This window comes from Blennius ocellaris, assembly GCF_963422515.1.
Source record: "Blennius ocellaris genome assembly, chromosome: 20".
Classification (NCBI taxonomy): domain Eukaryota; kingdom Metazoa; phylum Chordata; class Actinopteri; order Blenniiformes; family Blenniidae; genus Blennius; species Blennius ocellaris.
The window spans coordinates 10889231-10912344 of record NC_137669.1 but is presented as its reverse complement, the minus strand read 5'-3'; the positions used below and the strand labels follow the sequence as shown (position 1 = coordinate 10912344).

The window sequence follows — 23114 nt, the reverse complement described above, 5'->3', positions numbered from 1 at the left end:
CAGTCAGCTGGTCTTCAAGCACATCCGCCTGACCCGCGACTGTTTACAAACCAGCGGCGCAGAGTCCGACACGGCAGGATGAGGACCTCTGCGTGATCCGAACAGGTTTCTCACCGGTAGGACGAGAGGCCGGCGCTGCTGGCCGCGGCCGTGGCGGCAGCCTCTGTGTGTTTGTGTGACTGAGCTCCAACTTTATGTCGCGAGCTGCTTGTGTGACGGAAGTGAAGCGCAGGCCCCTGTCTCGACTGGGTTACCGCTAACCCGCCAGGCTAGTTGTTCCTTGTTGAGCTGCCCTGCTCCGGGTCACATGCTAACCGCTTCGGCCAGCCACACGCGACGAGTTTACCTGGTCTATTTTCGGTTAGTTCGCCTCGTTAGCTGCCATAGTTTAGCACGCGCGACTAGCTGCTGCTGGTTGACGGTTCTTTTTTTTTTTTTAGCTTCCTTGTTAATCCCGCTGCCCCACGACACCTTATTGCACAAAACGGAGAGTGTTTGAGTGTTATATTGGGGATATTGTCAACGATGGGTGATTTTTGTGACGTTGTCAAATCTGTGGGGAAGTGATTGTTGTTAGTCTTGGCGGCTTTCGTCGAGGCTGGGCCATCCTGCAGCATTTAGTGATGAGTTCAGGGCCATGCAGAGGTTCAGGAAAAACCAAAACTGCAACACACACACACACACACACACACACACACACACACACACACACACACACACACACACACACACACACACACACACACACACACACACACACACACACACACAGCCTATTTGTAGAATATTATTGAATACAAATGTCTCATGAACTAAATAATGAAGCCAAAATATTTTTTTTAATCCATTGCTTAGGCAACTACTGATTTGAAATCTGCTGAAACAAATCTGCTGTACATCAAGTATTAATATTTGCATGTATTGGAGAAAAACGAGTTGGATTGCAGGTCTTCCTAATTGTGCAGTTTGTTTGAGCTCAACCAGTTGTGAGCGGTTCATACGTGTCTTTAAGTAATTATTTGTCTATCTGAAATGATCCAGTGAAATAACCTGAGGTCAGAGGAATAACTGCCTCCTTTCAGAATAATCTTGTGACTCCTTGAGGTCTCTGATTGTCAGGACTCCCACCGCTGCTCTACTTTCATACAGACAGATGTCTGTCAGATTCCATCTTTGGTAATTGAATCAGGCAGTACCTAGCAAGTTCACAGCATTTTTTGTTGTTGTTGTTGTTAAGGTTTCAAGCATGTTCTCAGGATCTAGCGGAGCATGTGACTATAAAGTCGCTGTGTGCTGAAGCAGAGCTGTGAGTTTGTTTAGCTCACCAACCCACATTGTGCTCTTTGGATCATAGCTGGCAGTGACGGCTCCTCTCGCCTCTGTTCGCTGGATCCTCTATGAATATTCATCCTCTAAAGAGCCTGGAAGTGGCTTATTTTCTATTTGATTTACATTAGAATACAGTACAGTTGGACATTGGATGTGAAGACTGGAATGGCTTCTTTAAAGTCTTGACTGTGAGGAATGAAACGAAGGAGACGTGCTGTCCCAGAATATATAATCTGTGGTTTCATCAGTGTTATAATAAAGAAAGTTGACGACCTGCTTTCAGTTGGAGAATAGTTTAACCTTTGTGCTTTAGGCCAATGTGAATATAGATTCTCTTAGATTTTTATCTCCTGCTCGACTTTCAGCGGCGTGATTCTCCAGTCAGTACTTGACTAAAATCTGCTTTTTAGATTTGTTTAGGTGAACGTCTGCGCTCTAAAATATTCTAGCGATAATGGAAAATCTAATGATGCATGGTGTGCAAACAGAGAAAAGAATTGGAAGGATATTTCATGTTCAAATTCTGTGAAATGTATGTTTGTATTTCCAGACTCCTTGTGTGTGGAGGGAAGTGAAAGCTAAAATGCTGTGTTCCGGTCATTTATGGTGACGAATGATATAACTTGACATGGGGCTGCACACTATGTCCAAGGGAGACCAAGGAGAGAATCTGTCAACATACTGTATTTGTCTGAGGTCACAAAAAGCAAAGTAATACAAGGCCCATTTACAACTGGTGACAATTAATTGTCATGTAGAATATCAAATTTCAATGCACAGACATCAGCATCTTCGTAAGTGTTTGTTTTCATCGGAATTCATCCCGTTATCACAATATTCAACAGCACACGTGAAGCCCGTAGAGGGGCTGTGAGAGAAAATAGTCAAAAAGTCTTCAACTACTTTTCAACGGCTACAGTTTTGACTTCTTGGTCTTTTCCTATTAATTCCCAGGAACATCTTCTACCTCAGAACAGATGGACTCGCTGCTATTTGCCTCTTCATTTATTTATGCATTTCATTATGTATTGATTTGATTATTTCATGAAAGATTCGTGTTTTGAATTATTGAGGCGTCTCCAGGTGCTGTGGGTTAAATTATGCAGCAGCTAATTTGCCTTGATTATTATGTGGTAAAGTTAAGGTGTCGCTCTGCGTTCGACTGCAGGAGGAAGTAATGAGAGCGGCAGAAGGCCAAGAGAAGGCCGACTTCAGGCGAGCGCTCTCCGACAGGGCAAGGCCTCCAGACTTGTAACGGCATCATCTTTCATTCGCTCACAAAAGCTCACTCACAACACACACAAGGCATGTCTCTTCAAAGATGAGAGCTCTCCGAAGGGGCCTCTCTGGAAAGTTTATACTGTCATTTTATTTTTGGAAAGATAGGACAAAGGACTGGATGTGACTGATCGCCTGCAGGGACAAAAAGAAAAAAAAGAAAAAGCTACTCAAAATATCTTTTGACACATCGTGAAAAGCAAATTTTTTAATATGAATTAACGCTCTGTGCAAGATCATTACAGTTTATATTTGTACTCACTCAGGAGACTTTAAATCTTTCATGCCAATCTTTTAAACTCAGTACTTAGAAATTAACTATTTCTAAATCCAACTATTATTGGAGACACTTAATCACAGTATTCCTCAGTTTTCCGCTATAGTTGTGGATTAGTTCTGATTGTTTAATGGGATAATGTCCTTTTTATGAGAGAAGGGAGAAAACCCCCACTGATTACGGGGGAGCATTTAGTCTCTGAGAAGAACAGATGTTTCCCAAGAAAACAGGCATATACATAATGCATATGAAATCATTTCTATTTTCACGGCATGTGTAGCTAATTTATGGAGCCGTGTTTCATTCAGATGGTTAATAGGTTTAAGAGATGCCTTTGTTGTGTTATTCCACAATTAATAAAGTGGAAGGAAACGTGATGCGGTGCCGCCGTGCGCTGCTCTGTGGGCCTGTGTATTAGGCTAACCATATTCATAAACGGGGGGGGGAAATAATCCCTCGCCGGATTGAGAACGGTGGCAGCGTTGGTTAACCTAGATTGCCTCACGCACAAATTTGAAGTTGCTTCATGCGGCTTGGCGGAGAGGAGTTGGCTCTTGGTTTACCTGTTTGGGATCTCAAAGTAAATTTTTTGCTTTTTAACTAATTGACAGAGTCCTTTTTTTTTTTTTTTAATTCATCAGCATGTTAATCTGATCTCAGAGCATTTCCATGTCTTACATTCACTTCCTTTAATAATCAGCGAGATGAGTTCCAGTCAGTGTTGTTAGTTTTTGTTTTCACTTCTTGTTCCGTCACTGGAGACGTTTGGGGGGGGGGGGGGGGGGGGTAAGTCAGGACACACAGGAAGAACATGCAAACTCCCCTGTTTCTTCTTAAAACTGAATATCAGACTTTAATACTCATAGCTATTAAGTAGATCCAGAAACTCTTAGGGAAGGGGGCCACAGGAGGTACCAAAATTTACTTTGAAGTGATCAAAACGGAATGTTTTTCCTTAATGATCCGACCACGAAGTGGACATAGACTTTTTGAAATCTTTTAATTTTTTTTTGTCAACTTTGATATTGGATGAAACATGTTCCGCCGGTGACATCGCTATTTTCAACATCTGCACTTTAAAGTTATCGTTTAATGTTTGGAAGAAAAAAACAAACAAATATGCAAACACCGAAGGGGTCTGACGAAATGAAAGGAGGGCTTGCAATCCCCCTGTTTTCCAATGAAACCTCTGCTGCTCCATTTGATCAGATTCAATGAAACTACTGTTGTCCTCGGTTGATGGTGAAACATGTGATTAGATATGACTCTTTCAGCTGCTTAGATCAATGGCGATTTGCTTTTGCTTTTTCTTTCTTCACAATATGGATTGCCGAGTTTGTCTTCTAGTTGAGTCCTTGATTTAATTGCCAAATAATGTCTGTGCAGGGGCATACATTACTCATCCATTTGACTCCACATCGCCACTTTCCCGCGCAGAGTTTGACGATCTAATTACCACACGTATCTGATCGCCACGTATATTCACATCTCAGAAGAGTCGCTCTGTTTTATTTATTCCTCTGAACTGTATTTCCTTAATCGTCTCACAAACTGTGGCCTGTACGCAGTGTGAAGAGAAGTCTGCCGCCATCAGAATATTTAATTAATGCAATAATTTGCCTACTTAATGACCTCATTAGCTTTGCTAGTTATGTTCAATATATCACGGGGCGCACTGAGGAACATCAGGCAGCTCAAGTGCCTCTGGTTAATTTCAGCCATTCCTCACCGAATATAACCGCTGTCAGTGTTTTATGTTATGCTGTGAAGTTGTGATAAAGACAACAGGAGAATATCCTGCACCGTAGCACCACTGGTTGAGCACTACAGGAAAAAAAGAAAGAAAAAAAAACGGTTTAAACCAGCGTGTCAGTCATGTTTTTAGAAATGTGGTTTTTTTTGGTGTGACGCTTGTGACCAATGGGATAAATAATTTGATGTAGCTTAACTCTTTAGTGGATAATGTGGCAACTTTTGCAACTCTTTGAAGTAAATAAAAGCAGTAAAAGTTGGTATAATTATTGAGATGGATGTTATTTCTATTTCTTATCGAAGCAGAAGCACCATAGTGTTTGACTATTCCCAGTTAGTGAGATTCACCTCCGAGTCACTTTGTATGATTGATGATTTTTCTTTAAAAAAAAAAAAATCGTAACAAAATATGAAAAACTTTATTCATCCCACAAGGGGAAATTTATGACAGCAGCTTCGTCCACATTGCACAAAGACATGGGGGAAAAAAAACCCAATTCAATACATATGAAATATTTTCCAATATTCCAATATTAAATATTAAAACTATATAATAAAGTTATGCATTTTTAACAAGAAGAAGATGGCATATGCTGTCGGTTTGCTTTTGAGGTGAACATCCAGGTGTATAGAAGAGAGTCCACTATCTCAATGTCCAAATCCTGGATGTTCAGTGTTCGATCGGTCCCCTCTGACACACGTTCAACGATGGCTGCATCATGGGAAAATTCCTGGAGGTGGCAGCTGTCGGAGTTGAGGTGAAAGTCTGATGTGTAGCAGGACAACAAGAAGGGGGGAAGAGTACGAAGCCCTGAGGGACTCCTGAACCTGTGGCTTCCTGCCTTGTGTGAGGTGGTGAAGGGTTGATTACTGTAAAAAGGCCACCATTGAATTAATAGCAGATGATATTAGCCATTATTATTGGTTGCTGCAGTTGTGTACGATAATTTAAATCATTTTTAAGGACTATGACATCAAATGTAGGGATTACTTTCAACCAGAATTTTATTTTTTTCAATGATGTTGGTCAATATTACACCATTTCTTAAAAGGTTTCTTTGAAATAGGTGTGTGTGATGACACATAGTTAAATGTTTGTTGTTTTCTAAAGAGATACAGTATACATAGTATAAGCGTTTGTACATGTACATGGCTTGCTCTTTGTTTGAAGCCGTTTGAGGACTGCGTATTAGTGCCCCACGTTCCAGTAATATTCTCCTCTTTTACATCTCTGTCCTGACGTTTATTGCACCAATATTTTTTGACCCTTAAACAGCCTTGTTTTTTTATGGAAGAGGTGTTAAAATTTTATTCTTCTTTCCTCTGGCAGAAACCCCCTTTTCTTCTGAGTTTTGACGGAGGAGAGTCGCGCGGCTGTGACGGTAAGTGCAGCCATTTAAGCAGCATTCTGGGCAGCGTCCCCATTTGTCTGCACACACTGTTACATAATGGCGGTCAGAGGGTCAAGTGTCTGGTGGGAGGTAAAAAAAACTCAGTTCAAGGAAATTCACTAATAACAATTGAATGTCTGAGTCAATACCTGAGCGTTCATAGATCATGTAGAATATTGGAGGACTGGTTGGCTGAAGGCCAACATGATTTATTGACCGTAACATGTCACTTGTTTCAAATTGGATTTATTTTGACCCGTCTGCTGTCGCACCATCCAGGGCCAGCTGGGTCGCGGTCATGCAGCACCCCAACTTTGAGACTCGTCACCCACTCCAGCCCGACGAGCAGCAGCAGCAGGAGACGGGCTTCGACCCGCTCCACAATTTCAACAAGAATCGCAGCAGTACGTCGACTCTCCTGCGACACTTGGTCTAATCGGGAACACCCGATTATCGCGTTGTTTTCAACTTGACACAGTCCGTGATATAACGTTATAACGGAGTCAGTTATTCACATGAGCGACACACAACAGCGACAACACTGTTGTTAAATACAAAGTGATGAACGGCACTCAAGTGAGATCAGAGGCAGTTTGAACTCATGGACGTTCTGAGACAAAAGGTTTGCAGTCATTTGGACAATAAAACAACCGTATAACTGGAAAATGGACGCGTTGCCCAAAACGGTTAAAGCTGTATCTTTTTAAGGCGGTCGAGACCCTTTAACATCTGCAAGCCTCTCTTGTGCGCCCTTCACAAGTGTGTTTTGTGGGTTTTTGTGTGTGTGTGTGTGATGTGCTGGACAGGAGATGCTCACAGTGTTATAAAAAACTTCACAAAGTCTTTTTTTGGTGACTGCTACTGGACCCCTTTACCAAGCTGATTCTTTCATTAATGTACAGGCATAATTGTACTTTTTTTTTTTTTTACACGCAAATGTCCATCAGCGTTCTATTCATAATTGAAAAAGATCTCAAAGAGGGACGTTGCAAATCTAAAACAGTTTTTTCTAGCGTATTTTTTGGGACATTCTATATATTTTGGATAGGTTCTTAATGTATCTCAGTTGTTTTGTTGTTCTTCAGGTAAGGAAGAATGATAGAAATCCATGCATTTTAATAATGTACAAAAAGCTGTTGTATGTGTCTCATCATAGCTTTATACAATAACACAGGACAATTTAGCACCCTGGACTTTTTCTACCTTATTATTGTTATGAACCGTATGAGAGATCTGTGAAATAATGATGGACATACTGACAGAAACCAGATAGTTCAAGCTTCAGCCATGAAAAGTAGAAGTTCACGAAAGAGGAAATAGAAAAACAGGTTTCATTGAGTCACAAATTTGGCGAGCTGTGTCCCCCGAGGGCTCGGGGTGTTTTTATGTTTACATATGCGCGTGAGAGAGGGGGGGGGGGGATGTTGGGGGCTGGCATGTTGTGGAACTGATGAATATTCATACTGAGCGTCCCTGTGGAGTGATCCACTCCTGCTGCTAATGTTGATAGACAGCTCTCCGACTCCGGCGCCTGTTCACCTGCGGGCCAAATTAGACTTATTACTGTCGATAAGGAGGAAGAGGAGTATGATGCTTTACTTTCTGTCATCGCTCTCACTGCTCCTGGTCCTCTTCCGCTCGGCTGCATGGCTTGTTTAATAAAAACAAATAACCGATGGGTCATTTGGACTCCGTAGGACAATCCGTTTCTGTTTATGATCGGCATTAAATGTTATATTTTTGGTTATGGACTCACATTCACAAGCTGTAAAGTTTTATTCGCATCCAAGCTCACTCTCTTTCTTGTGGTGTACATCTCCACCTCGTGGTTGTGTGTGTGTGTGTTTTATCAGGAGGATCACTTGACAGCAGCGCATACGCACAGTCAACCTTCCTCTCGTACAGGTGACTTTTTTTTCCCCTATTTACTTCTGTGAGTAAATCATGAAGTCTCTGTGCTCCAGCTTTACCTCTGGATGACACATTAGATGGAGTTTTTTTTTTTTTTTTACCCAATTTTGGGTGGAGAAGCTCATAAATCTCCTCGCCCTCTGCCTCCCCTCTCCTGTGCAGGAAAGAATGGGACGACTTGTTCCTCAACAGTAATTACCTGGCCAGGATCCGGCAGGCGGGCATCAACGGTCGGCTGAGGAGCAGCCGCTTTCGGAGCGTATGCTGGAAGGTGGGTGCCAAATGGATCAAGCGCTCCTATCCAGTTTGATTAAAGGGGCTTTGGCCAATTCCCCGCCACAAAAAAAAAAAAAGTGGGGGGAGTGCATTTCTGGCAGCGTGCGCCACCTTTACCGAGTGCAAAAAACAGCTCTGAGTTATTTGTGTGTTTTTGTGATATCTGTTCAAAATATATTTGAGGGGGGGAAAAAATGAATAATTAGAAACGGGGTGAATTCTTGTTGCAGTAGCATGTAGTGATCTGTGATCTGTGTCTGCAGTTGTATCTGGAGGCTCTCCCAGAGGACAAAGACAAGTGGATCAACAAGACCAAGGAACTCCGGGCCCATTATGAAAAAATCAAAGAGACGGTGAGAGCGCCTCTCTGTGGCCACTTTCTGCACTGTTATGGGAAAGTGATCATGCAGGGTATTTTTTTTCTCTCCATATATTGTGATCAGAAGTGAATCATTACCTTCTATCATTAACATCAGTCCACACTGGTCATAGTTAAGTCCTGCCATTCGGAGCTTTGCAGTCTGTCTTCCAAGTGTCTGATTACTTCTCAGTGATTGTCGTGGTGTTTTTGTTCGCAGCACATCACAAACCCTCGTAAGGCTGCAGGCCAGCAGGACCTGGTGGTCAACAACCCGCTGTCCCAGGACGAGGGGGTGAGTGTCCATCTGTCCATGAGCTGGTCGCTCTGTTTTTTCTCCAGAGCTGCCGGTCATTTGTTTCATGTTTGCTTCTGAAATGGAACATTAATTTTCTCCAGAATGTCACTGTAATGATTACAGCGCATGCCGTTGATTCATTATTGCTCATTAATGATTGTGCTCGGTTTTCAGCTTAGTTGAAGTTTGTCAAAGTAATTATGAAACCATCAATTTCTTTTGAATTAATAGTGCATAAAGTTAATATCCAGAAACTAATTTAATTTAGTTCTAGAATAATTTTTTTTCATCATTGCAAGGTTTTTTTTTTGGGGGGGGGGGTTCTGCCTACATACTTTTCTTAAAGTATCCAGGTGTGATTTCTTGAATTGGCTTTTTTAATTTCCTGCCAATTACAAAGGGAGCCAGATTCTGTGTTCAGCTAATGCCCTCCTTGTTAATAAAATCCAGTTAATAGACTTTTTAGTCAGGCCTCAGTCATCAAACAGCTGGTCGGCAGCGCGTGGATTCATAAAAAACCTGTCTGCAGATGAGCCATCAATCAGGTTTTATGAAAAGATTTCCACTTATCAGTCAAAGGCTGATGTTTCGAATGAGAGGCAAACTGTCTTTCACTGACATGTTTTTTAGTAATTATGTATACTTTTGTTTTTGATTCAACAATAAATTTCACACAATAAGAAGTTGGAACCAGGAGCTACTTATAAACTAGTCCTCCATCTGTCCATCCATCCTCTACACCGCAGTGAGTGAGGCATGAAACGATAAAGATATATGAACATGCAGCTACATGAATGTTTATTACTGAAGGTTAGAGGTATAAATAATGATGGAGTATGAACATTGGTGTAAATGATATATTCAGTGCAGGTGGATAGTGAGTATGTAATTCTCACTTTTGTTCGTTAATGTTGTATCACAGTCATCCTTTTCGCCCAAATTCCTGACAGCCTTTTCTTTTCCCGCCATGTCCAGAGCCTGTGGAACAAATTTTTCCAGGATAAAGAGCTGAAGGGGATGGTCAAGCAGGACGTACTGAGAACGTATGTATCTCTGTCACTCTGTCAATCGTCGGCGTTTTGGCCACGTGACGTTTGCTCCATATGCTCTCTTTCTCCTCTCGCCATTAAGATTCCCCGAGATCCGTTACTTCCAGGACGAGGATGTGAGGACCAAGCTGACTGACATCCTCTTCTGTTATGCCAGAGAAAATGAACAGCTACTATACAAGCAGGTATGATTGCGCAGTGTCATAAATGAAGGAAAACACACATTCCCTCTATAATCTAGGTGTGTGTGTATATATATATATGCTGTCGACCGAAGAACAAAATGCCTTTGTAACCTCATCGCTGCGGGTGTCTGTAACAGGTGCGAGTGAACGAAAAGACGGCCAGTGCAGCATCTATTTTGCAAACTGGAAGTGACACATGGCCGGGCAGTAGCTAACAATATCTAAATTAAACCTGCCATCGCCGATTAGAAATCTCGTGCATCACTATTAAGTGGAGACTGACCACAAATGAACCATATTTTCTCTCGCTCCCCCTGAACCTTAAACGTCTCCCCCCCCCCCCCCCCCCCCCCTCCTTCCACCTCGGCCCGGTCCCGTCCCGTCTCGTCTGCAGGGGATGCACGAGCTGCTGGCGCCGATAGTATTCGTGCTGCACTGTGACCATCAAGCCTTCCAGCACGCCAGTGAGACGGCCAGCCCCAGGTCTGTTTGTCCTTACAGAGACTCGTTTTGGTAACCTTTTAAGTCACCATTACGAACTTGTTGACCTGCACCTGCTCCAGTAACGTGTGCCGTTTTCTTCATCCCCACGTCTGTCTGGTTTGATTCGCTCGACAGTGAGGAGATGAAATGTCTGTTGAACCCGGTGTATCTCGAGCATGACGCCTAGTAAGTGTGCTACTATTTCAAGAAGCGCTATCAAACACCTCGTATCGCTAAGTGTTGCCTTTTCTCGCCTTTGTCCACAGTGCTATGTTCTCACAGTTGATGGAGACGGCAGAGCCGTGGTTCTCCAGCTACGAGAGGGAAGTGAGGAAGGTCAGTTTGACATAAAGAGCAGCTTTAACCTCGAGAATGATGGTGCAGTTTGCCAGAATATGGGCTTATTTTGTTGTCGGGAAAGCCATGATATATTAACACTTAGTTGCAATCTTGAAGCCTTCGCTCCGGTTTTATTTGATAGCAGGATTGGCTACCATGGTAACAGCCCATGCATTTTAATGCTGTAGCAAACACATCGTGCAACTTCTCTCAGAAACCCAACGGAGGAGCAGCCTGTGAAAAGTAATTGCAACTACTATGTATACGACTGAGTGTTCACTGTGTGCAGTCCATCGCTATGCGTTTATATCACATTATCACCACTTTTAGCATCCTCTCGAGTGTATTACATTTATTCACACACACGTTTCCCACAAATCGTCACCAGTCAAAGAGGACTGACACCACGCAACCTGCTTATATATCCAGGTGAGTCCAGGGATCGAACCGCCAATAACAAGGTTTTCTATTGTCCTCCACAGTCACCCCAGCCGGTTCATTGCCACGACTGCTGTTACTTCACACGACATTATAATCCATCAGAAAATACAAATGTCCCTGCCGACGCACAGTTTTCTGTTTAAATGGAGAGACTGAAGGCAATATCATGACAGGGCAATGTAACGTGTTTCTTGCGACGATATCACAACAGAGTGAAAACCACCGAGTGTCCTGACTAGAAGGTGTTCTTAATGTGAACTCGCAGCAGTGGGAAGTGTTCGTGCCAGCAGTAACGTATTTCAGCGCTGCCACGACTGCAGGAGTAGGACAGTAAACAGTGAGGCACGGAAATAAAATTGGATTACATGCTGCATTGTTTCTTATGAATCCCCCTTGTGCTCAGGCAGGCAATTTAAACCCGGCATGAAAGTTAAAGTCTGCTACTAGCAATGAGCACAACAGTATATAGAAAAGTAATTACTCAGCGCTACCTTTTTCACGGCTGTATCACAAAAAAAACAAAACAAAAATGTTGTCATCAAATGCTAGTTATCCAAACTGCATCAACCTGCAGAGCCTGACAGGAATTTTGTTGAGACTGCGACGACTGCATCCGTTGCCCCCAAATCCTCCCTTGTCAACATTAGTGGGGAATGTTTTATCAGTGAGGAGGACACAGATGCTGCACATTGATATTTACATAATGGCATGCTGCTTACGCAATAATCTTCTCCCCCAGGGTAAAGAAGAGATGTTGACCAGCATCCCGTTTGCTCGGCCCCAGGACTCGGGTCCCTCTGTTGCCATAGTTACCAAAGTCAACCGTATCCAGGACCAGCTGGTGAAGAAGCATGACATAGAGCTACATATGCACCTCAATCGCCTCGAGATTGCGCCGCAGATCTACGGCATGTCAGTGCTCACTTCCTCCGTCGGCCTCGTGTCCCGCAGCCGTGCTCCAATGCAGCCTCACCTTGTTTGTTTTTTTGTTTTTTATCTTCAGCCGCTGGGTTCGCCTGCTGTTTGGCCGCGAATTCCCCCTCCAAGACCTGCTGGTGGTGTGGGATGCTTTGTTTGCAGACAGCATCACCCTGGATCTGGTGGACTACATCTTTGTGGCCATGCTGCTCTACATCCGAGATGCTCGTACGCTCCATTTACTACTTAAACAACCCAATAATACCACATGTTGTCTTTGTTGCATGTAATTTGATAAGACAGACTCTTGACTGGAAGAATGTGATTTACTCTGCTTCATTTCCTCTGATGGCGCCATATTGCCCTAAATAGACTACAGTACATCTTCTCTGCCACGCTGATAACTTGAATTGCGGGTAAAACTTTGCTGTCAGAATCCATGGTGCCTGCTTTTATAGAAGAAGTCCGTATGTCTTAAGGCCCCTGCAGACTCCCTTTTTGAAGCCGTAAGAACAAGGAGAAAATTGGGCAGTGTCGTCAGCCAGCTGCCGGAAAAAAGGGCTTTTTCTGCAGCACTGTTCATACTCTGATAAGAAGCTGCCGGCCTTGCAGGCCACGCCCCCTCACAGCAGCCACACGTCTGTGAAGCGACGTTTTAACTTTTCAACTGCACAGTTTATTTCTCGCCTCCTGTGCTTTCAGAAATACATTCCGCTGAACTGTTTCAGTAATAAAAGAGAGTTTTGGTCCGAGCCGCGGTGTTTAACTGCGGGAGCTCACAGCTTTTCGTGATGCGTTCAGGTGCATCAGGTAAACCTGCACTCCGACATTTTAACGACTGGAGTACGCATGCGCAGCACACATCGGTGCCGAAGTTTCTGCAAACAAATTTGTTCGGCCAGAAGGAGCTCACCCAGAGAAATGATGTCATTTTATTCGGCAGGACTCCGCAGCGTCGAACTTTCGTCTTGTTCTTACGGAGAGTGAATTGACCTTTACTACTGTTCAGTCCTGTTCCTGAAAGGCCACAGTCCTGTGTGTTTCTGACAGATCCCTGCATTTCACTTTCTGCACAGCAATTTTAAGATCATTCTTTAGATTCAGGGGAGGTGTCAAAGACCAGAATTGTACACCACTGATAGGACTGGAGAAGTCCTATCCTAAGCAGGCCCATTTTCAAAATAAGTTTCAAACTGAAAGTTATTGCATTTGGTTTGCGGAGTTAAAGAACTATGTCCTGTGCAGTGATTGTTTTTCATTATACTCTCAATTTCAAGAACCAAGAACCGTGTATAAAAGTCGGGGAAGAGTCGTGTTAAGAGTCTGCTTCTTGCAAGAAATCAGTTTGATCCTAGAAAATTAATTCTTTTTTTTTTTCCTTTTTCTTACAGTCATTGCTAGTAACTTCCAGACCTGCCTGGGCCTGCTAATGCACTACCCTCCTATTGGAGACATTAACGCTCTGCTGCAGAAGTCTCTATTCCTCCGAGATCCCAAAGTAAGCTACCATAAGATCAACCTAATTATTTGGGCAAAAAAGTGTTGTCCTGTTGTGTTATATAGTTAAGTGATTTTGTTTATATATGTTACATATGAATGTTTATGTAGTTTGTACGTTCATTAACTCGTAACTAGTCACGAGTTAATGGAGAAGAGAAAGGAAGAAATGAAAATGGGAGAAAAAAAACCCAAAAGTTTTGAGATTTACTAACTCTGTTCTCTATTTAGTAAGTACTGCGAAAGACATAGAAAATGTCTCATTTACTTGCGCAGGAAGTAGATTCGTGAAAGGGAAACGCACAACAACCTGTGGGCTGAAATATTTGAATTGCAGCCTTGTGGCAGAGACGAGGGTTTTTCCAAGTGTAGGAGTATGACGGCCCATTCGTGTCGCTTGATCAACACACTCCTAAGCTCTCCCGCTGCACAATTGTTACACGTATGATTTTGAATCAAAGGTTGTGTCATCATGTAAAATAGTCTCGTTGACTTCTTCTCAAAAATTCAAAGGGAAAAAAAAAATACATGAAACGATAAAAGTCTGAAATGTGCCTTTATTGAAAGATGTTGAAGTCAAAGGGATTTTTCATAAAAGTACAGCAGAATTTATCCCTGATTAAAGCATCTTATTGTTAAACTTGCAAAAGATCAAGACTTGGATGTCTTAATGCTGCGAGATGATGTTACTAACAACATGTTCTGCACAGACCAATAATCTAAAGATGGAAAAGTCGGAGCTCGGAGGAAAATAAATCTATGTAAGGAAATGTATCTGCAAGAGTGGAGGAAAAATGTGATGTACTCTTCAGTTGTTAATCTTAAGGTATTTGGACCAGTTTGATGTTAATTTAAAAAGATGGTGGTTGTTCAGCTGCTCACTAAATCCATTTGCTTGCTGAAGCAGCTTCTTCTGTGATCTGTCACAGTCAGCTGCATTGGTTTATTTTTGAACGTCTGTACAGAACTCCCTCACTAAAGTCCCTCGGAGAGCTTCTCCTATATGTTCAACAACCGTAAAGTGTCCGTCTGACTATTTATTTACACGGCGCTGCTGTAAAGCCGACTGAAAGCCTTGTCTCCTGCAACTTTCTGACCTTCACTTCAAACCTTCTTCTTCTCATTGTTATATAAAAGTCAGCCACGTGTCTGGGTTTTTTTTTTTTTATGCGTTTTCACTTCCTGTTTGTGCGGAGTACAAAAAGAAAAACATTTATTTCCTAAAACCTTCTGACGGTTGTTGTTGCAGCTTCCTCCTGCATATGATATGAAACATTAAAAGCTTGTTTGTAATGTAAACATATGTTTTGTGGACAAATGTTGTTCTAGATCTGAACACTGGCTGTGAATTGCGACCAATTGGCATCATTTTTGCTACGACTTCCTCTGTTGGAGTCTGGCCCGTTCCACTTGCAGGAGGTTCATATTGTGTTCCATCTTTAAACAGAAGTGTGATCTCCTTCTGTATACAAGTTAAATCTGACTGCACCGGTCCTTCTTTGACCTTAGCGAACACCTCACTGTCCCGGTACAAGTAATCCCGCTTCCTCTCGTCCAAACTCACTGACCTTTACACCCAAACACGACGACTCACCGCTCTCCTGTCCGCCACTCTCCTGAGATCAAAATCCAGGAGAGTGTTGATTCGACATGACAGCGTTTTCCCCCCAGTGAACGACCATGTCACACCGCTTCCTCTTCATATTTACACCTGAGGGGGGGGGCGTCGTCCATAATAACTGTGGAAGGCGAGCCTTGTTCATAAGTGCTGATTCATAAAACGCACATATTTGCTTGTGTACGTAGTCATGCATGGGCACATGGTCGCTTAATTTGTTTACTTTCTTGTTACTTGCTTGTCATGCACGGCAAGTCTTTTTTTTTTTTTTTTTTTTAAAGGTACCTGTGTTGTTGTTCCTTTTGCAGAACAATCCTCGCCCTGTGAACTACCAGTTCCAGCAGAACCTGGATTACTACAAAACAAGAGGGGCTGACCTCATGAACAAGACACGGTAGAAAACAATAATCCAACTCACTGATGCACTGTGTTCACCAGAAAAACACCAACGACCATTGATAAATGATGTTTCTGACAGTTTTAAGGTGACGTTTTAATTTCAATATGAAACAGTCAAAGGCCTGTAAAATGAGCTACCGGTACATTCAGATTTACTTTTATCACTTTTTAAAAAAAGAAAAAAACCCTGGAAATGCAGGCGAGGTTTCTTAACAGTGTTGCTTGTCATGCATTGATTAGTCTCACTACGTAACCGACCTCCTGCGGGTTCAGCAGACATAATTATACCTTCGGTGTACTTGTCTTGCAGGTATGTCACTTGGAAACTTTTTTTTCCCCAACACGTTCCTGAAGCAGTTCTTCCTCAACATTAAAGCTGCCTTTTGATTTGCCTCCCCGCTGAGTGAAACCCTTTCAGATTATTTCCATGTCTGCTACCTCTGAAGCTCTTCCCCTTCGATGTCTGTTCGCACAGTGCCGCACTTCTCTGCATATACAGCCACCTGTAGAATAATAAAACTGGATCAAAACATCAGCAGAAGTTGTGCAGAAGTGTGGATTTAGGACTCGCCCATAAAAAAAAACCCAGCTCCTTTGTTCAATCAGATCTGAGAGCCTTTAAATAAAAGAAAGTAGAACTCGCATGAGATTTGCCGTCCTCGACAGTGAGGCAAAAGGTGTTTGTTTTTTTTTTTATTGTGAATGTCTATTATTGTGCAGGGTAATGTAGAATTAATCATGGGGTTATTATGTATTCAGTTGTTTTTTGTTAAAGTAGAATGCCAAAAATAAGAATCTTCTGATTGTTTTTCTACACCTTTGGAAAGCCTTGGCCAGCGATCATTCCTCATTTCATAATCCAATAAGTTATTTATTTAGGATCATTCATGTATCATTAATGTCCATGCTTGTTTCATATTCATAGTACTCCTAAATATAGACCCCGAATAACGTATTTTTTTTACAAATTGGAAAATCTGTCATTTATAATTTCATGTTTGCGTCTCCCAAAAAAACCAAAACATACATTTGACATCTTTCATCGTCTACGTCTCTGTTCTTTTAGAACCCCTTCGAGTGCAAAAGCAGCCCCTCTGAACATCAACAAGGTGTCCAGCAGCCTGCTCAACTTCGGCAGGAAGCTCATCGCTCCAGCCATGTCGGGTGCGTCCAGCGGCATCTCGCCCATCAACAGCGAGGTCCACTCCTCCTCGTCCTCCTCGTCCACGTCCCCCGCGTCGGCACCGGCGCCCGTCCTGCCGCACCCGCTGGCCGACGCCCCCGCCCCGGCACACTCCCAGGCCCAGCCGCAGACTCAGCACTACCGTCTCCTCAAGTCTGAAAGCATGCCGGTCCACCTCAGCAAAGGTGAGGGGAAACACAAACAAAAAAACAAAACAAAAACATGCGTCTAATTTGTTGCAGAACCACCAGCTTCTAATGTGCATTTGGGCTGATGAATTACCCGCATGTCCAGTTTCACGTCTACGTCAGTTCCCTGGTCTGTTTGGATGTGGCACCATCAGCTTTGACTCTCCTGTCTGTTAGATGGAGTTTCAGGTGGAGTGTCTCAGGTCTCTCTCCCAGGCCAGACTCACACTGACACGCAAGGTAACTGCTGTCATGGCAACCGCTTGTGTGACATTGCGCCCCCTCACTCGCCCGCATTCCACCTTTGACCTCTGTCCCTGCCGCTGCATGTCTGGGCACCAAGTGTGTTGTTGTCGTCTGCTGCGTGTGGATCTGGATCTGGATCTGAAGCCTGTCATGCTCAGAAATGGCCAGCAGGGGGAGATGACGGCTCGCTCCATCAGACTTGATGGCATGAAGCTGTGTTGTGACCTCTGCCGTCAGTCCTGCTTTGATTGTGTAGACGAGAGCTTGTGATGTTTTTATTTGCCTCTTGTCTTGTGTGTTCTTAAGGGAACAAATCGTAGTAGACCAACAGATTTACAGCCGGTTGATAAATTCAGAAACCCTTTATGAAGCAATTAATCACATTTGCATTTAAACGATGCATTAATGAACATCCTTCGGCGTGCAGCAGCAGCAGCGGGAGCCCTCAGTCTGACTTTCTCCCGACTGCTGCCAACATTTAACAGCTGGCTGGTCAGAGCTCCTGCTGCAGCTCTCTGGGCCTGCAGACGGCTGCACATCTTGACATTAGTTAAAACAGATTGTGAGGATAAACGCTAAATTCAGGGAAAGGAGAAAATGAAAAAAAAAAAAGGCTCAATGTGTGGGGGGGGAAAGAGTTTTACAACCAATGTTAATTCACTTATTATAATACTTTCTCATTGATTTGGTATTTTAAGACAAATTAGGCACCAGAATAATTAACTGGCAAATTCAGTCGACTTCAGATGAATGAATTATTGAAGTGTGTGCATGATTGACAGTTATTGATAAAGTTCCGCTGTCCTGATATTACTGAAATGTATACTCTCTTAAATAATTCTAGTTTCACATTCATGCTGACATTACTAACACGGTCAGAATGTCTAGACTTTTGTGGCTTCTTAATGTCACTAATACTTTGTCCTCTGTCCTTTACCTCCTCCCGTTCTCTCTCTCTCTCTCTCTCTCTCTCTCTCTCTCTCTCTCTCTCAGGCCAAAGCTCCCGGACCGCCAGCTCGTCCCCGAGCATCGAGAGCCTCCCTGGTGGGCGAGGTCAGTCCACTGCCTCCCCGCCTCCTCCCCTCTCCAGAGGGAGTGATGTCAGCAATTCTTCGCCGCCACTGTCGGCCACCAAGAAGGACTCTTTCTTCAACATCACTCGCTCTCGCTCCCACAGCAAGACCATGGGCAAGAAAGAGACGGTGAGCTGTTTGACCCCGACGTCCGTTCCAGTATCCTTTTGTTATTTTCGCCCTGCCAGGCTGACGCACGCCTCTCATCTCGCCTGTCAGTTTGTCTCACGTCAAGTCTTTCCCCACAGCTTGGTCCTCTTCTTTTTCAAATGATCTACTGATTCGTGTGTGTGTGTGTGTGTGTTGTATCAGCAGGACGAGGATCTCGAAGCGCAGGTATCCTTCCTGCAGGGCCAGATCAACGACCTGGAGGCCATGAGCAAATACTGTGCCAAGATGATGAACACGCACATCTGTGAGTGCAGCTGCAGATACTTTTTACCATCCGAAACATAAGGTTGACATGTTTAAAAGAAAAAGAAAAAAGTTTGTTGCTTCGTGGTCCATTCAATTGTATGTAGATACACATGTCCACAGTAAATACGCAAGTGCAATCTGAGTATTTCAGCTGTACATTTTGGCTATGACTGCACAGTGGAGTAGTGGTTGGCACAGAAGGAGGAAGTGCTCTGCCTTCACCCAGCGCCCCGGGACCCACGTGTTGGCCAAATCGGTAGCGCAACAGAATGCGTTGCGTCAGCTGATTCCAAATAAATTTAGTCGGTGCATGATACTCGACCGGGTGTGTGCAGCCTGCGGCTCTAGAGCCACAGGCGGTTTGAGATTTTATAAATATGAACTCTTTTCAATTAAATAAGTAAAATGGCAAAAAGACTCACAATGGTGAAACTGAAAACGGCTGCAATAGACAGTGTTTAACACAGTTTAAACAACTAAAAGTCCCTTAAAGAATACTAAGGATAAAACTGCAAAAAAAAAAGTGTGTCAGATGTTCTAAATTGTAGTTATGAAACATCAGGTGGGTTATCTTTGAATTAAAGGGTAAATATTGGGGGTATTTGGTAGAAAGTGGCTCTTTTGGTCATAAAGGTTGCAGACTTCAAGTGGCTCCCAGGCGGTGGTCTGGGACCGAGACCACAGAGGGGCAGAGGCTTTTATCTAAGTCACTGGAATCTAGGGCAGACGTGGGAAACTGCCTCGGAGAGTGGCTGCGCCTTCAGCTCGGTGGTTCCACTGTAATTGGAAATCAGTGAGGTGGTCCGCAGCCGCTCCATAAATCAATCTGGGTGGTGCTCCAGGGAGAAGAGTGAGTGACGAGTAAATTTGTCAACAGGTAAAATCCAAGAAGTTATTCTTCAAGAACACCTGGAGAAAGAGGATGAAGTCTTGGTGTCACTGGCTGGACTCAAGCAGGTCGATTATCACCCCCCGACACTTCAAACACAAAACCCATACGACTGTTTGTGAAATTCGTCTGTAATATTTATTGATTTTGATCCCCCTTTCCTGTCAGATCAAAGACATCCTGAAGGGAGCGCTACGCTTCAACCAGAGCCAGTTGGAGGCCGAGGACAACGAAGAAATCACCATCGCTGACGACCACTACACCTCAACCGCCGCCGCCGATGCTGCTCTGACCAGCAACATTCACCTCAGCCAGCTCCGCCAGCGAGGCGGCGTCGGCAGGCCGAGCCGGGACTCGGAGCTTGACGGGAGCGTGGAGGAGAAGGAGGAGAAAGAGGAGGAGAAAGAGGAGGAGGAGGAGGAGCAGGACACGCCCCCACCTGAGCAGCAGGTCGGCAGTCGATCAGACATTCCTTCTGCTCAGAAACCGGTTCCCAGTTCTCCTCGTTTGACCTTTAATCCGGGATTTAAATGCGATCGTTTTCAGGTCCACAGATTGCACCCTGCCTATTCTCCCAGGATTAGACCATGTGACATCAAATCTGTCCCGCGAGCAATGAATCGGAGAACATGAAAAATACTGGGTCACGTGGTTCCCGGCGGCTGTTTAGACGCACGTTGTAACCCACTGTTTCGCCTCTCTCTTCGCAGGTGGCGTCTTCTCTCGGTTCAGAGGGTAAAAACTGGGACGATTACATCCTGGTGTCTCAGGATGGAGACCTGCACGCTGACGGAGGAGGAGGAGGAGGGGGAGGAGGGGGCCGGGCGGCACCCGAGCGCACTCCTCCAATTAGGCGGGGGCGTGGCATGGTGCGAATGGAGCCGGAGGGCGCCGCCGGGACTTTCCATGACCCCCTGATGGCTGGCACCACCTCGGGCTCCTCCAGCCCAGACGAGGGCTCCACCCACAGCAAGGACTCTGACTTTACCATCGTGAACCCCAACGACCTGTGAGCGGTGAATCGCACCCCCACCCCGGTCCTCCATCTCTTCGATCGGCTCTGTTTCACATCTCATAAGAGAAACGGCGTGCCGATCAGAGACGGAGGGAGGGGGGGGCGACAAAATAAAGATTGCACATTCAGATTGTGACACAATGAGTCACGTATTATACTCTGTCTCTTATACTGTCATCTGTGCCACTTCAGTTGTGTCTGAGCTGATGCTGTATGCCGTCTCATCCACCTCCTGCCCGTCTCCACATCCACCCTCACCGGCCACTTCATGACGTGTAACTGTAATTCCCCGCTCCGCAGAGAGGGGGTGCTGTTGAACTGCTGACCCCGTCACTTCATGCTCACTGATGGAACCTCAAACTGCATTTTAACCTCAAGGGAGTGTGACACTCTTCTGAATGTGGAGATCTGGCCAAACCTCTGCCTGTGCTACGTCTGTCTACGTCCCCACAGAGGGAGCTTCTTTTTTTTTTTTTTTTTCCCTTTCTGTGACGCTCGAAGGAAAAGAACGACGTCCTCCTGTCGCTTGTCGAGGGCAGCTTCCCCCTCCCCTCCCGAACTAGTGCCTCTGACCATTACTCTTCTCTCAGCCAAACAAAACCTAACCCTGTGATCTCATTTTCTTTCGTTTCTTAGCTTTTTTTTTTTTTTTTTTAATTTCATAGAAAATATATTTTTTAATCATTTAGAACTTTAATTTCCTTTAAGAGTTGATTAAATTATGGTGTAGGCCTACTGTTTTGTTTTAGTTGGGATTTTTTTGTTTGTTTGTTTTTTTTTAATAAATTCCAGTGTAGACATTTTTAATGTGACGGTTTTCATTTCTCACATTACACGTGAGCAGTTTGTGTTTTGGTGAAATGATGTAAAGCAGCACACAAAGAATGTCCCTCTAGCTGCCCATTCAGCAAAACTAACCCCGTAGACCAATAAAACTACATTGCTCTTGCTACAGACTGAAGTTACAGTGTTTGTTTGCGGATGCTTTTGCTTGCTTTCACAACCCCAGGGGGAAAACGTTCATGTGACTGTGTGCAGTGTGTACACATTGCTGCTCTGTATAATGTAGATTTTAAACATTTGAGATTACTAAAGTGTGCAGAATTACACAAACATGGTCAAACATGTTGGCCTTCTCAGTGTCGCATCAAATATAAAAGTTTAAGCGTAATTTTAATATTTTGAATAATGAAGAAATGCACTGATGTAGAAGTTCACCCTGTGTTTGGGACTTACTGGTGTTTATCGTGTGTTTCTATGTTTTGGGCCTGTCCAAGCAGCTGAAGGTCAATTTATTGTCGTTCTCTTCCAAATGGAAACATCCACCATACTGTGGGTCGAGGTTCAGAATCAAACTTCCGTCATTTAGAACTGAAAAATGAGCAGCTCACATTTCTTATAAGAAACTGCAAATATCCAATATTGTTTTGTTTTTTTTTCCTGTTGAGTTAATGATTTTAATCATGTTTTTTTAACCTTTGAGCCCCGAAGCTACAAATGCAAACTGATTAAAGCCTTTCATCTGCCATATTAGGGAAGCACCGCAGGTCTGTTTCCCGGACGCGTCAGGTGAGCGTCCCCGGCTGTCATCTCTGCAGACCTTGTGCCGCGTGTCACAGCGAATCAGAGCACATCAAAGCCAAAGTCTCGCAGAAAAACGGTCGCGGACGTCGGTCGTTTAAAAACTAGTTTTATTTCCAACCCGGCTCTTTAGGAAGAAAACGGTGAGCTGTTACAGAACAGGTCGAGCTGCATCTACTGCACCAATAAAATGTGCCTGGAATGTTTTCATTTAGGATCAATAACTTATTTAAAATATACTTTACGGCAAAGGGATAGTTACATACTAAAATACTGTACAAAGTAAGCACTTTGAAAACAAGTCTAAATTTGTTGGGAGGGGGAAGCTATTTGAAATGTAACCTTGGTTTAATCAAACATGAGATTTTCCAGGAAATACAAAAATACAGAAGATTTTATGTGGGAGGATATTTTGAGGATTTTTGTAGCGGGACAAAATCCTCCAGGTGATCGGATGAAAAGCAGCAAATCAGGATCAAAATGGATCTAGTTGGTGCATCGTACAGATTGATCTGATCCACAAAATACAAGAAGATAGACCTGGAGTCACCGGCAAAGTTTCCCCATCTTTAACTCGTCGTCGAAATGTTCTGAAGTCATCGACTTGATCTCTGCTGACGGCAACTTTGAAGTACGAGCCGCCACCGTGCGGTGCCGCTGGCTGGCTGTCGTCCCAGACCGTTATTGAGAAACGGTGACATTTTGCCTCTCGTTATGACACAT

At 43.8% G+C, this 23114-nt stretch overlaps 1 protein-coding gene across 5 annotated transcripts; it reads left to right on the top strand.

The window, feature by feature from the left end:
• Positions 1-25: 25 nt before the first annotated feature.
• Positions 26-21852, top strand: tbc1d5 (TBC1 domain family, member 5). 5 transcript variants are annotated; one of them, XM_080516075.1, is made up of 23 exons: positions 26-116; positions 5967-6018; positions 6307-6431; positions 7881-7932; positions 8101-8209; positions 8478-8567; positions 8793-8867; positions 9846-9913; positions 10002-10104; positions 10499-10587; positions 10723-10773; positions 10854-10923; positions 12107-12279; positions 12371-12513; positions 13677-13783; positions 15709-15794; positions 16866-17167; positions 17348-17410; positions 18410-18618; positions 18805-18904; positions 19784-19863; positions 19964-20245; positions 20506-21852. In XM_080516075.1, exons 3-23 carry the CDS (start codon positions 6326-6328, stop codon positions 20806-20808), a joined length of 2661 nt encoding a protein of 886 aa, XP_080372201.1. In that variant the 5' UTR covers positions 26-116; positions 5967-6018; positions 6307-6325; the 3' UTR covers positions 20809-21852. The 5 variants fall into 5 exon arrangements, with proteins under 5 accessions (XP_080372201.1, XP_080372200.1, XP_080372203.1 ...); XM_080516074.1 differs by having other exon boundaries at positions 18802-18904; XM_080516077.1 differs by lacking the exon at positions 17348-17410.
• Positions 21853-23114: the final 1262 nt, after the last annotated feature.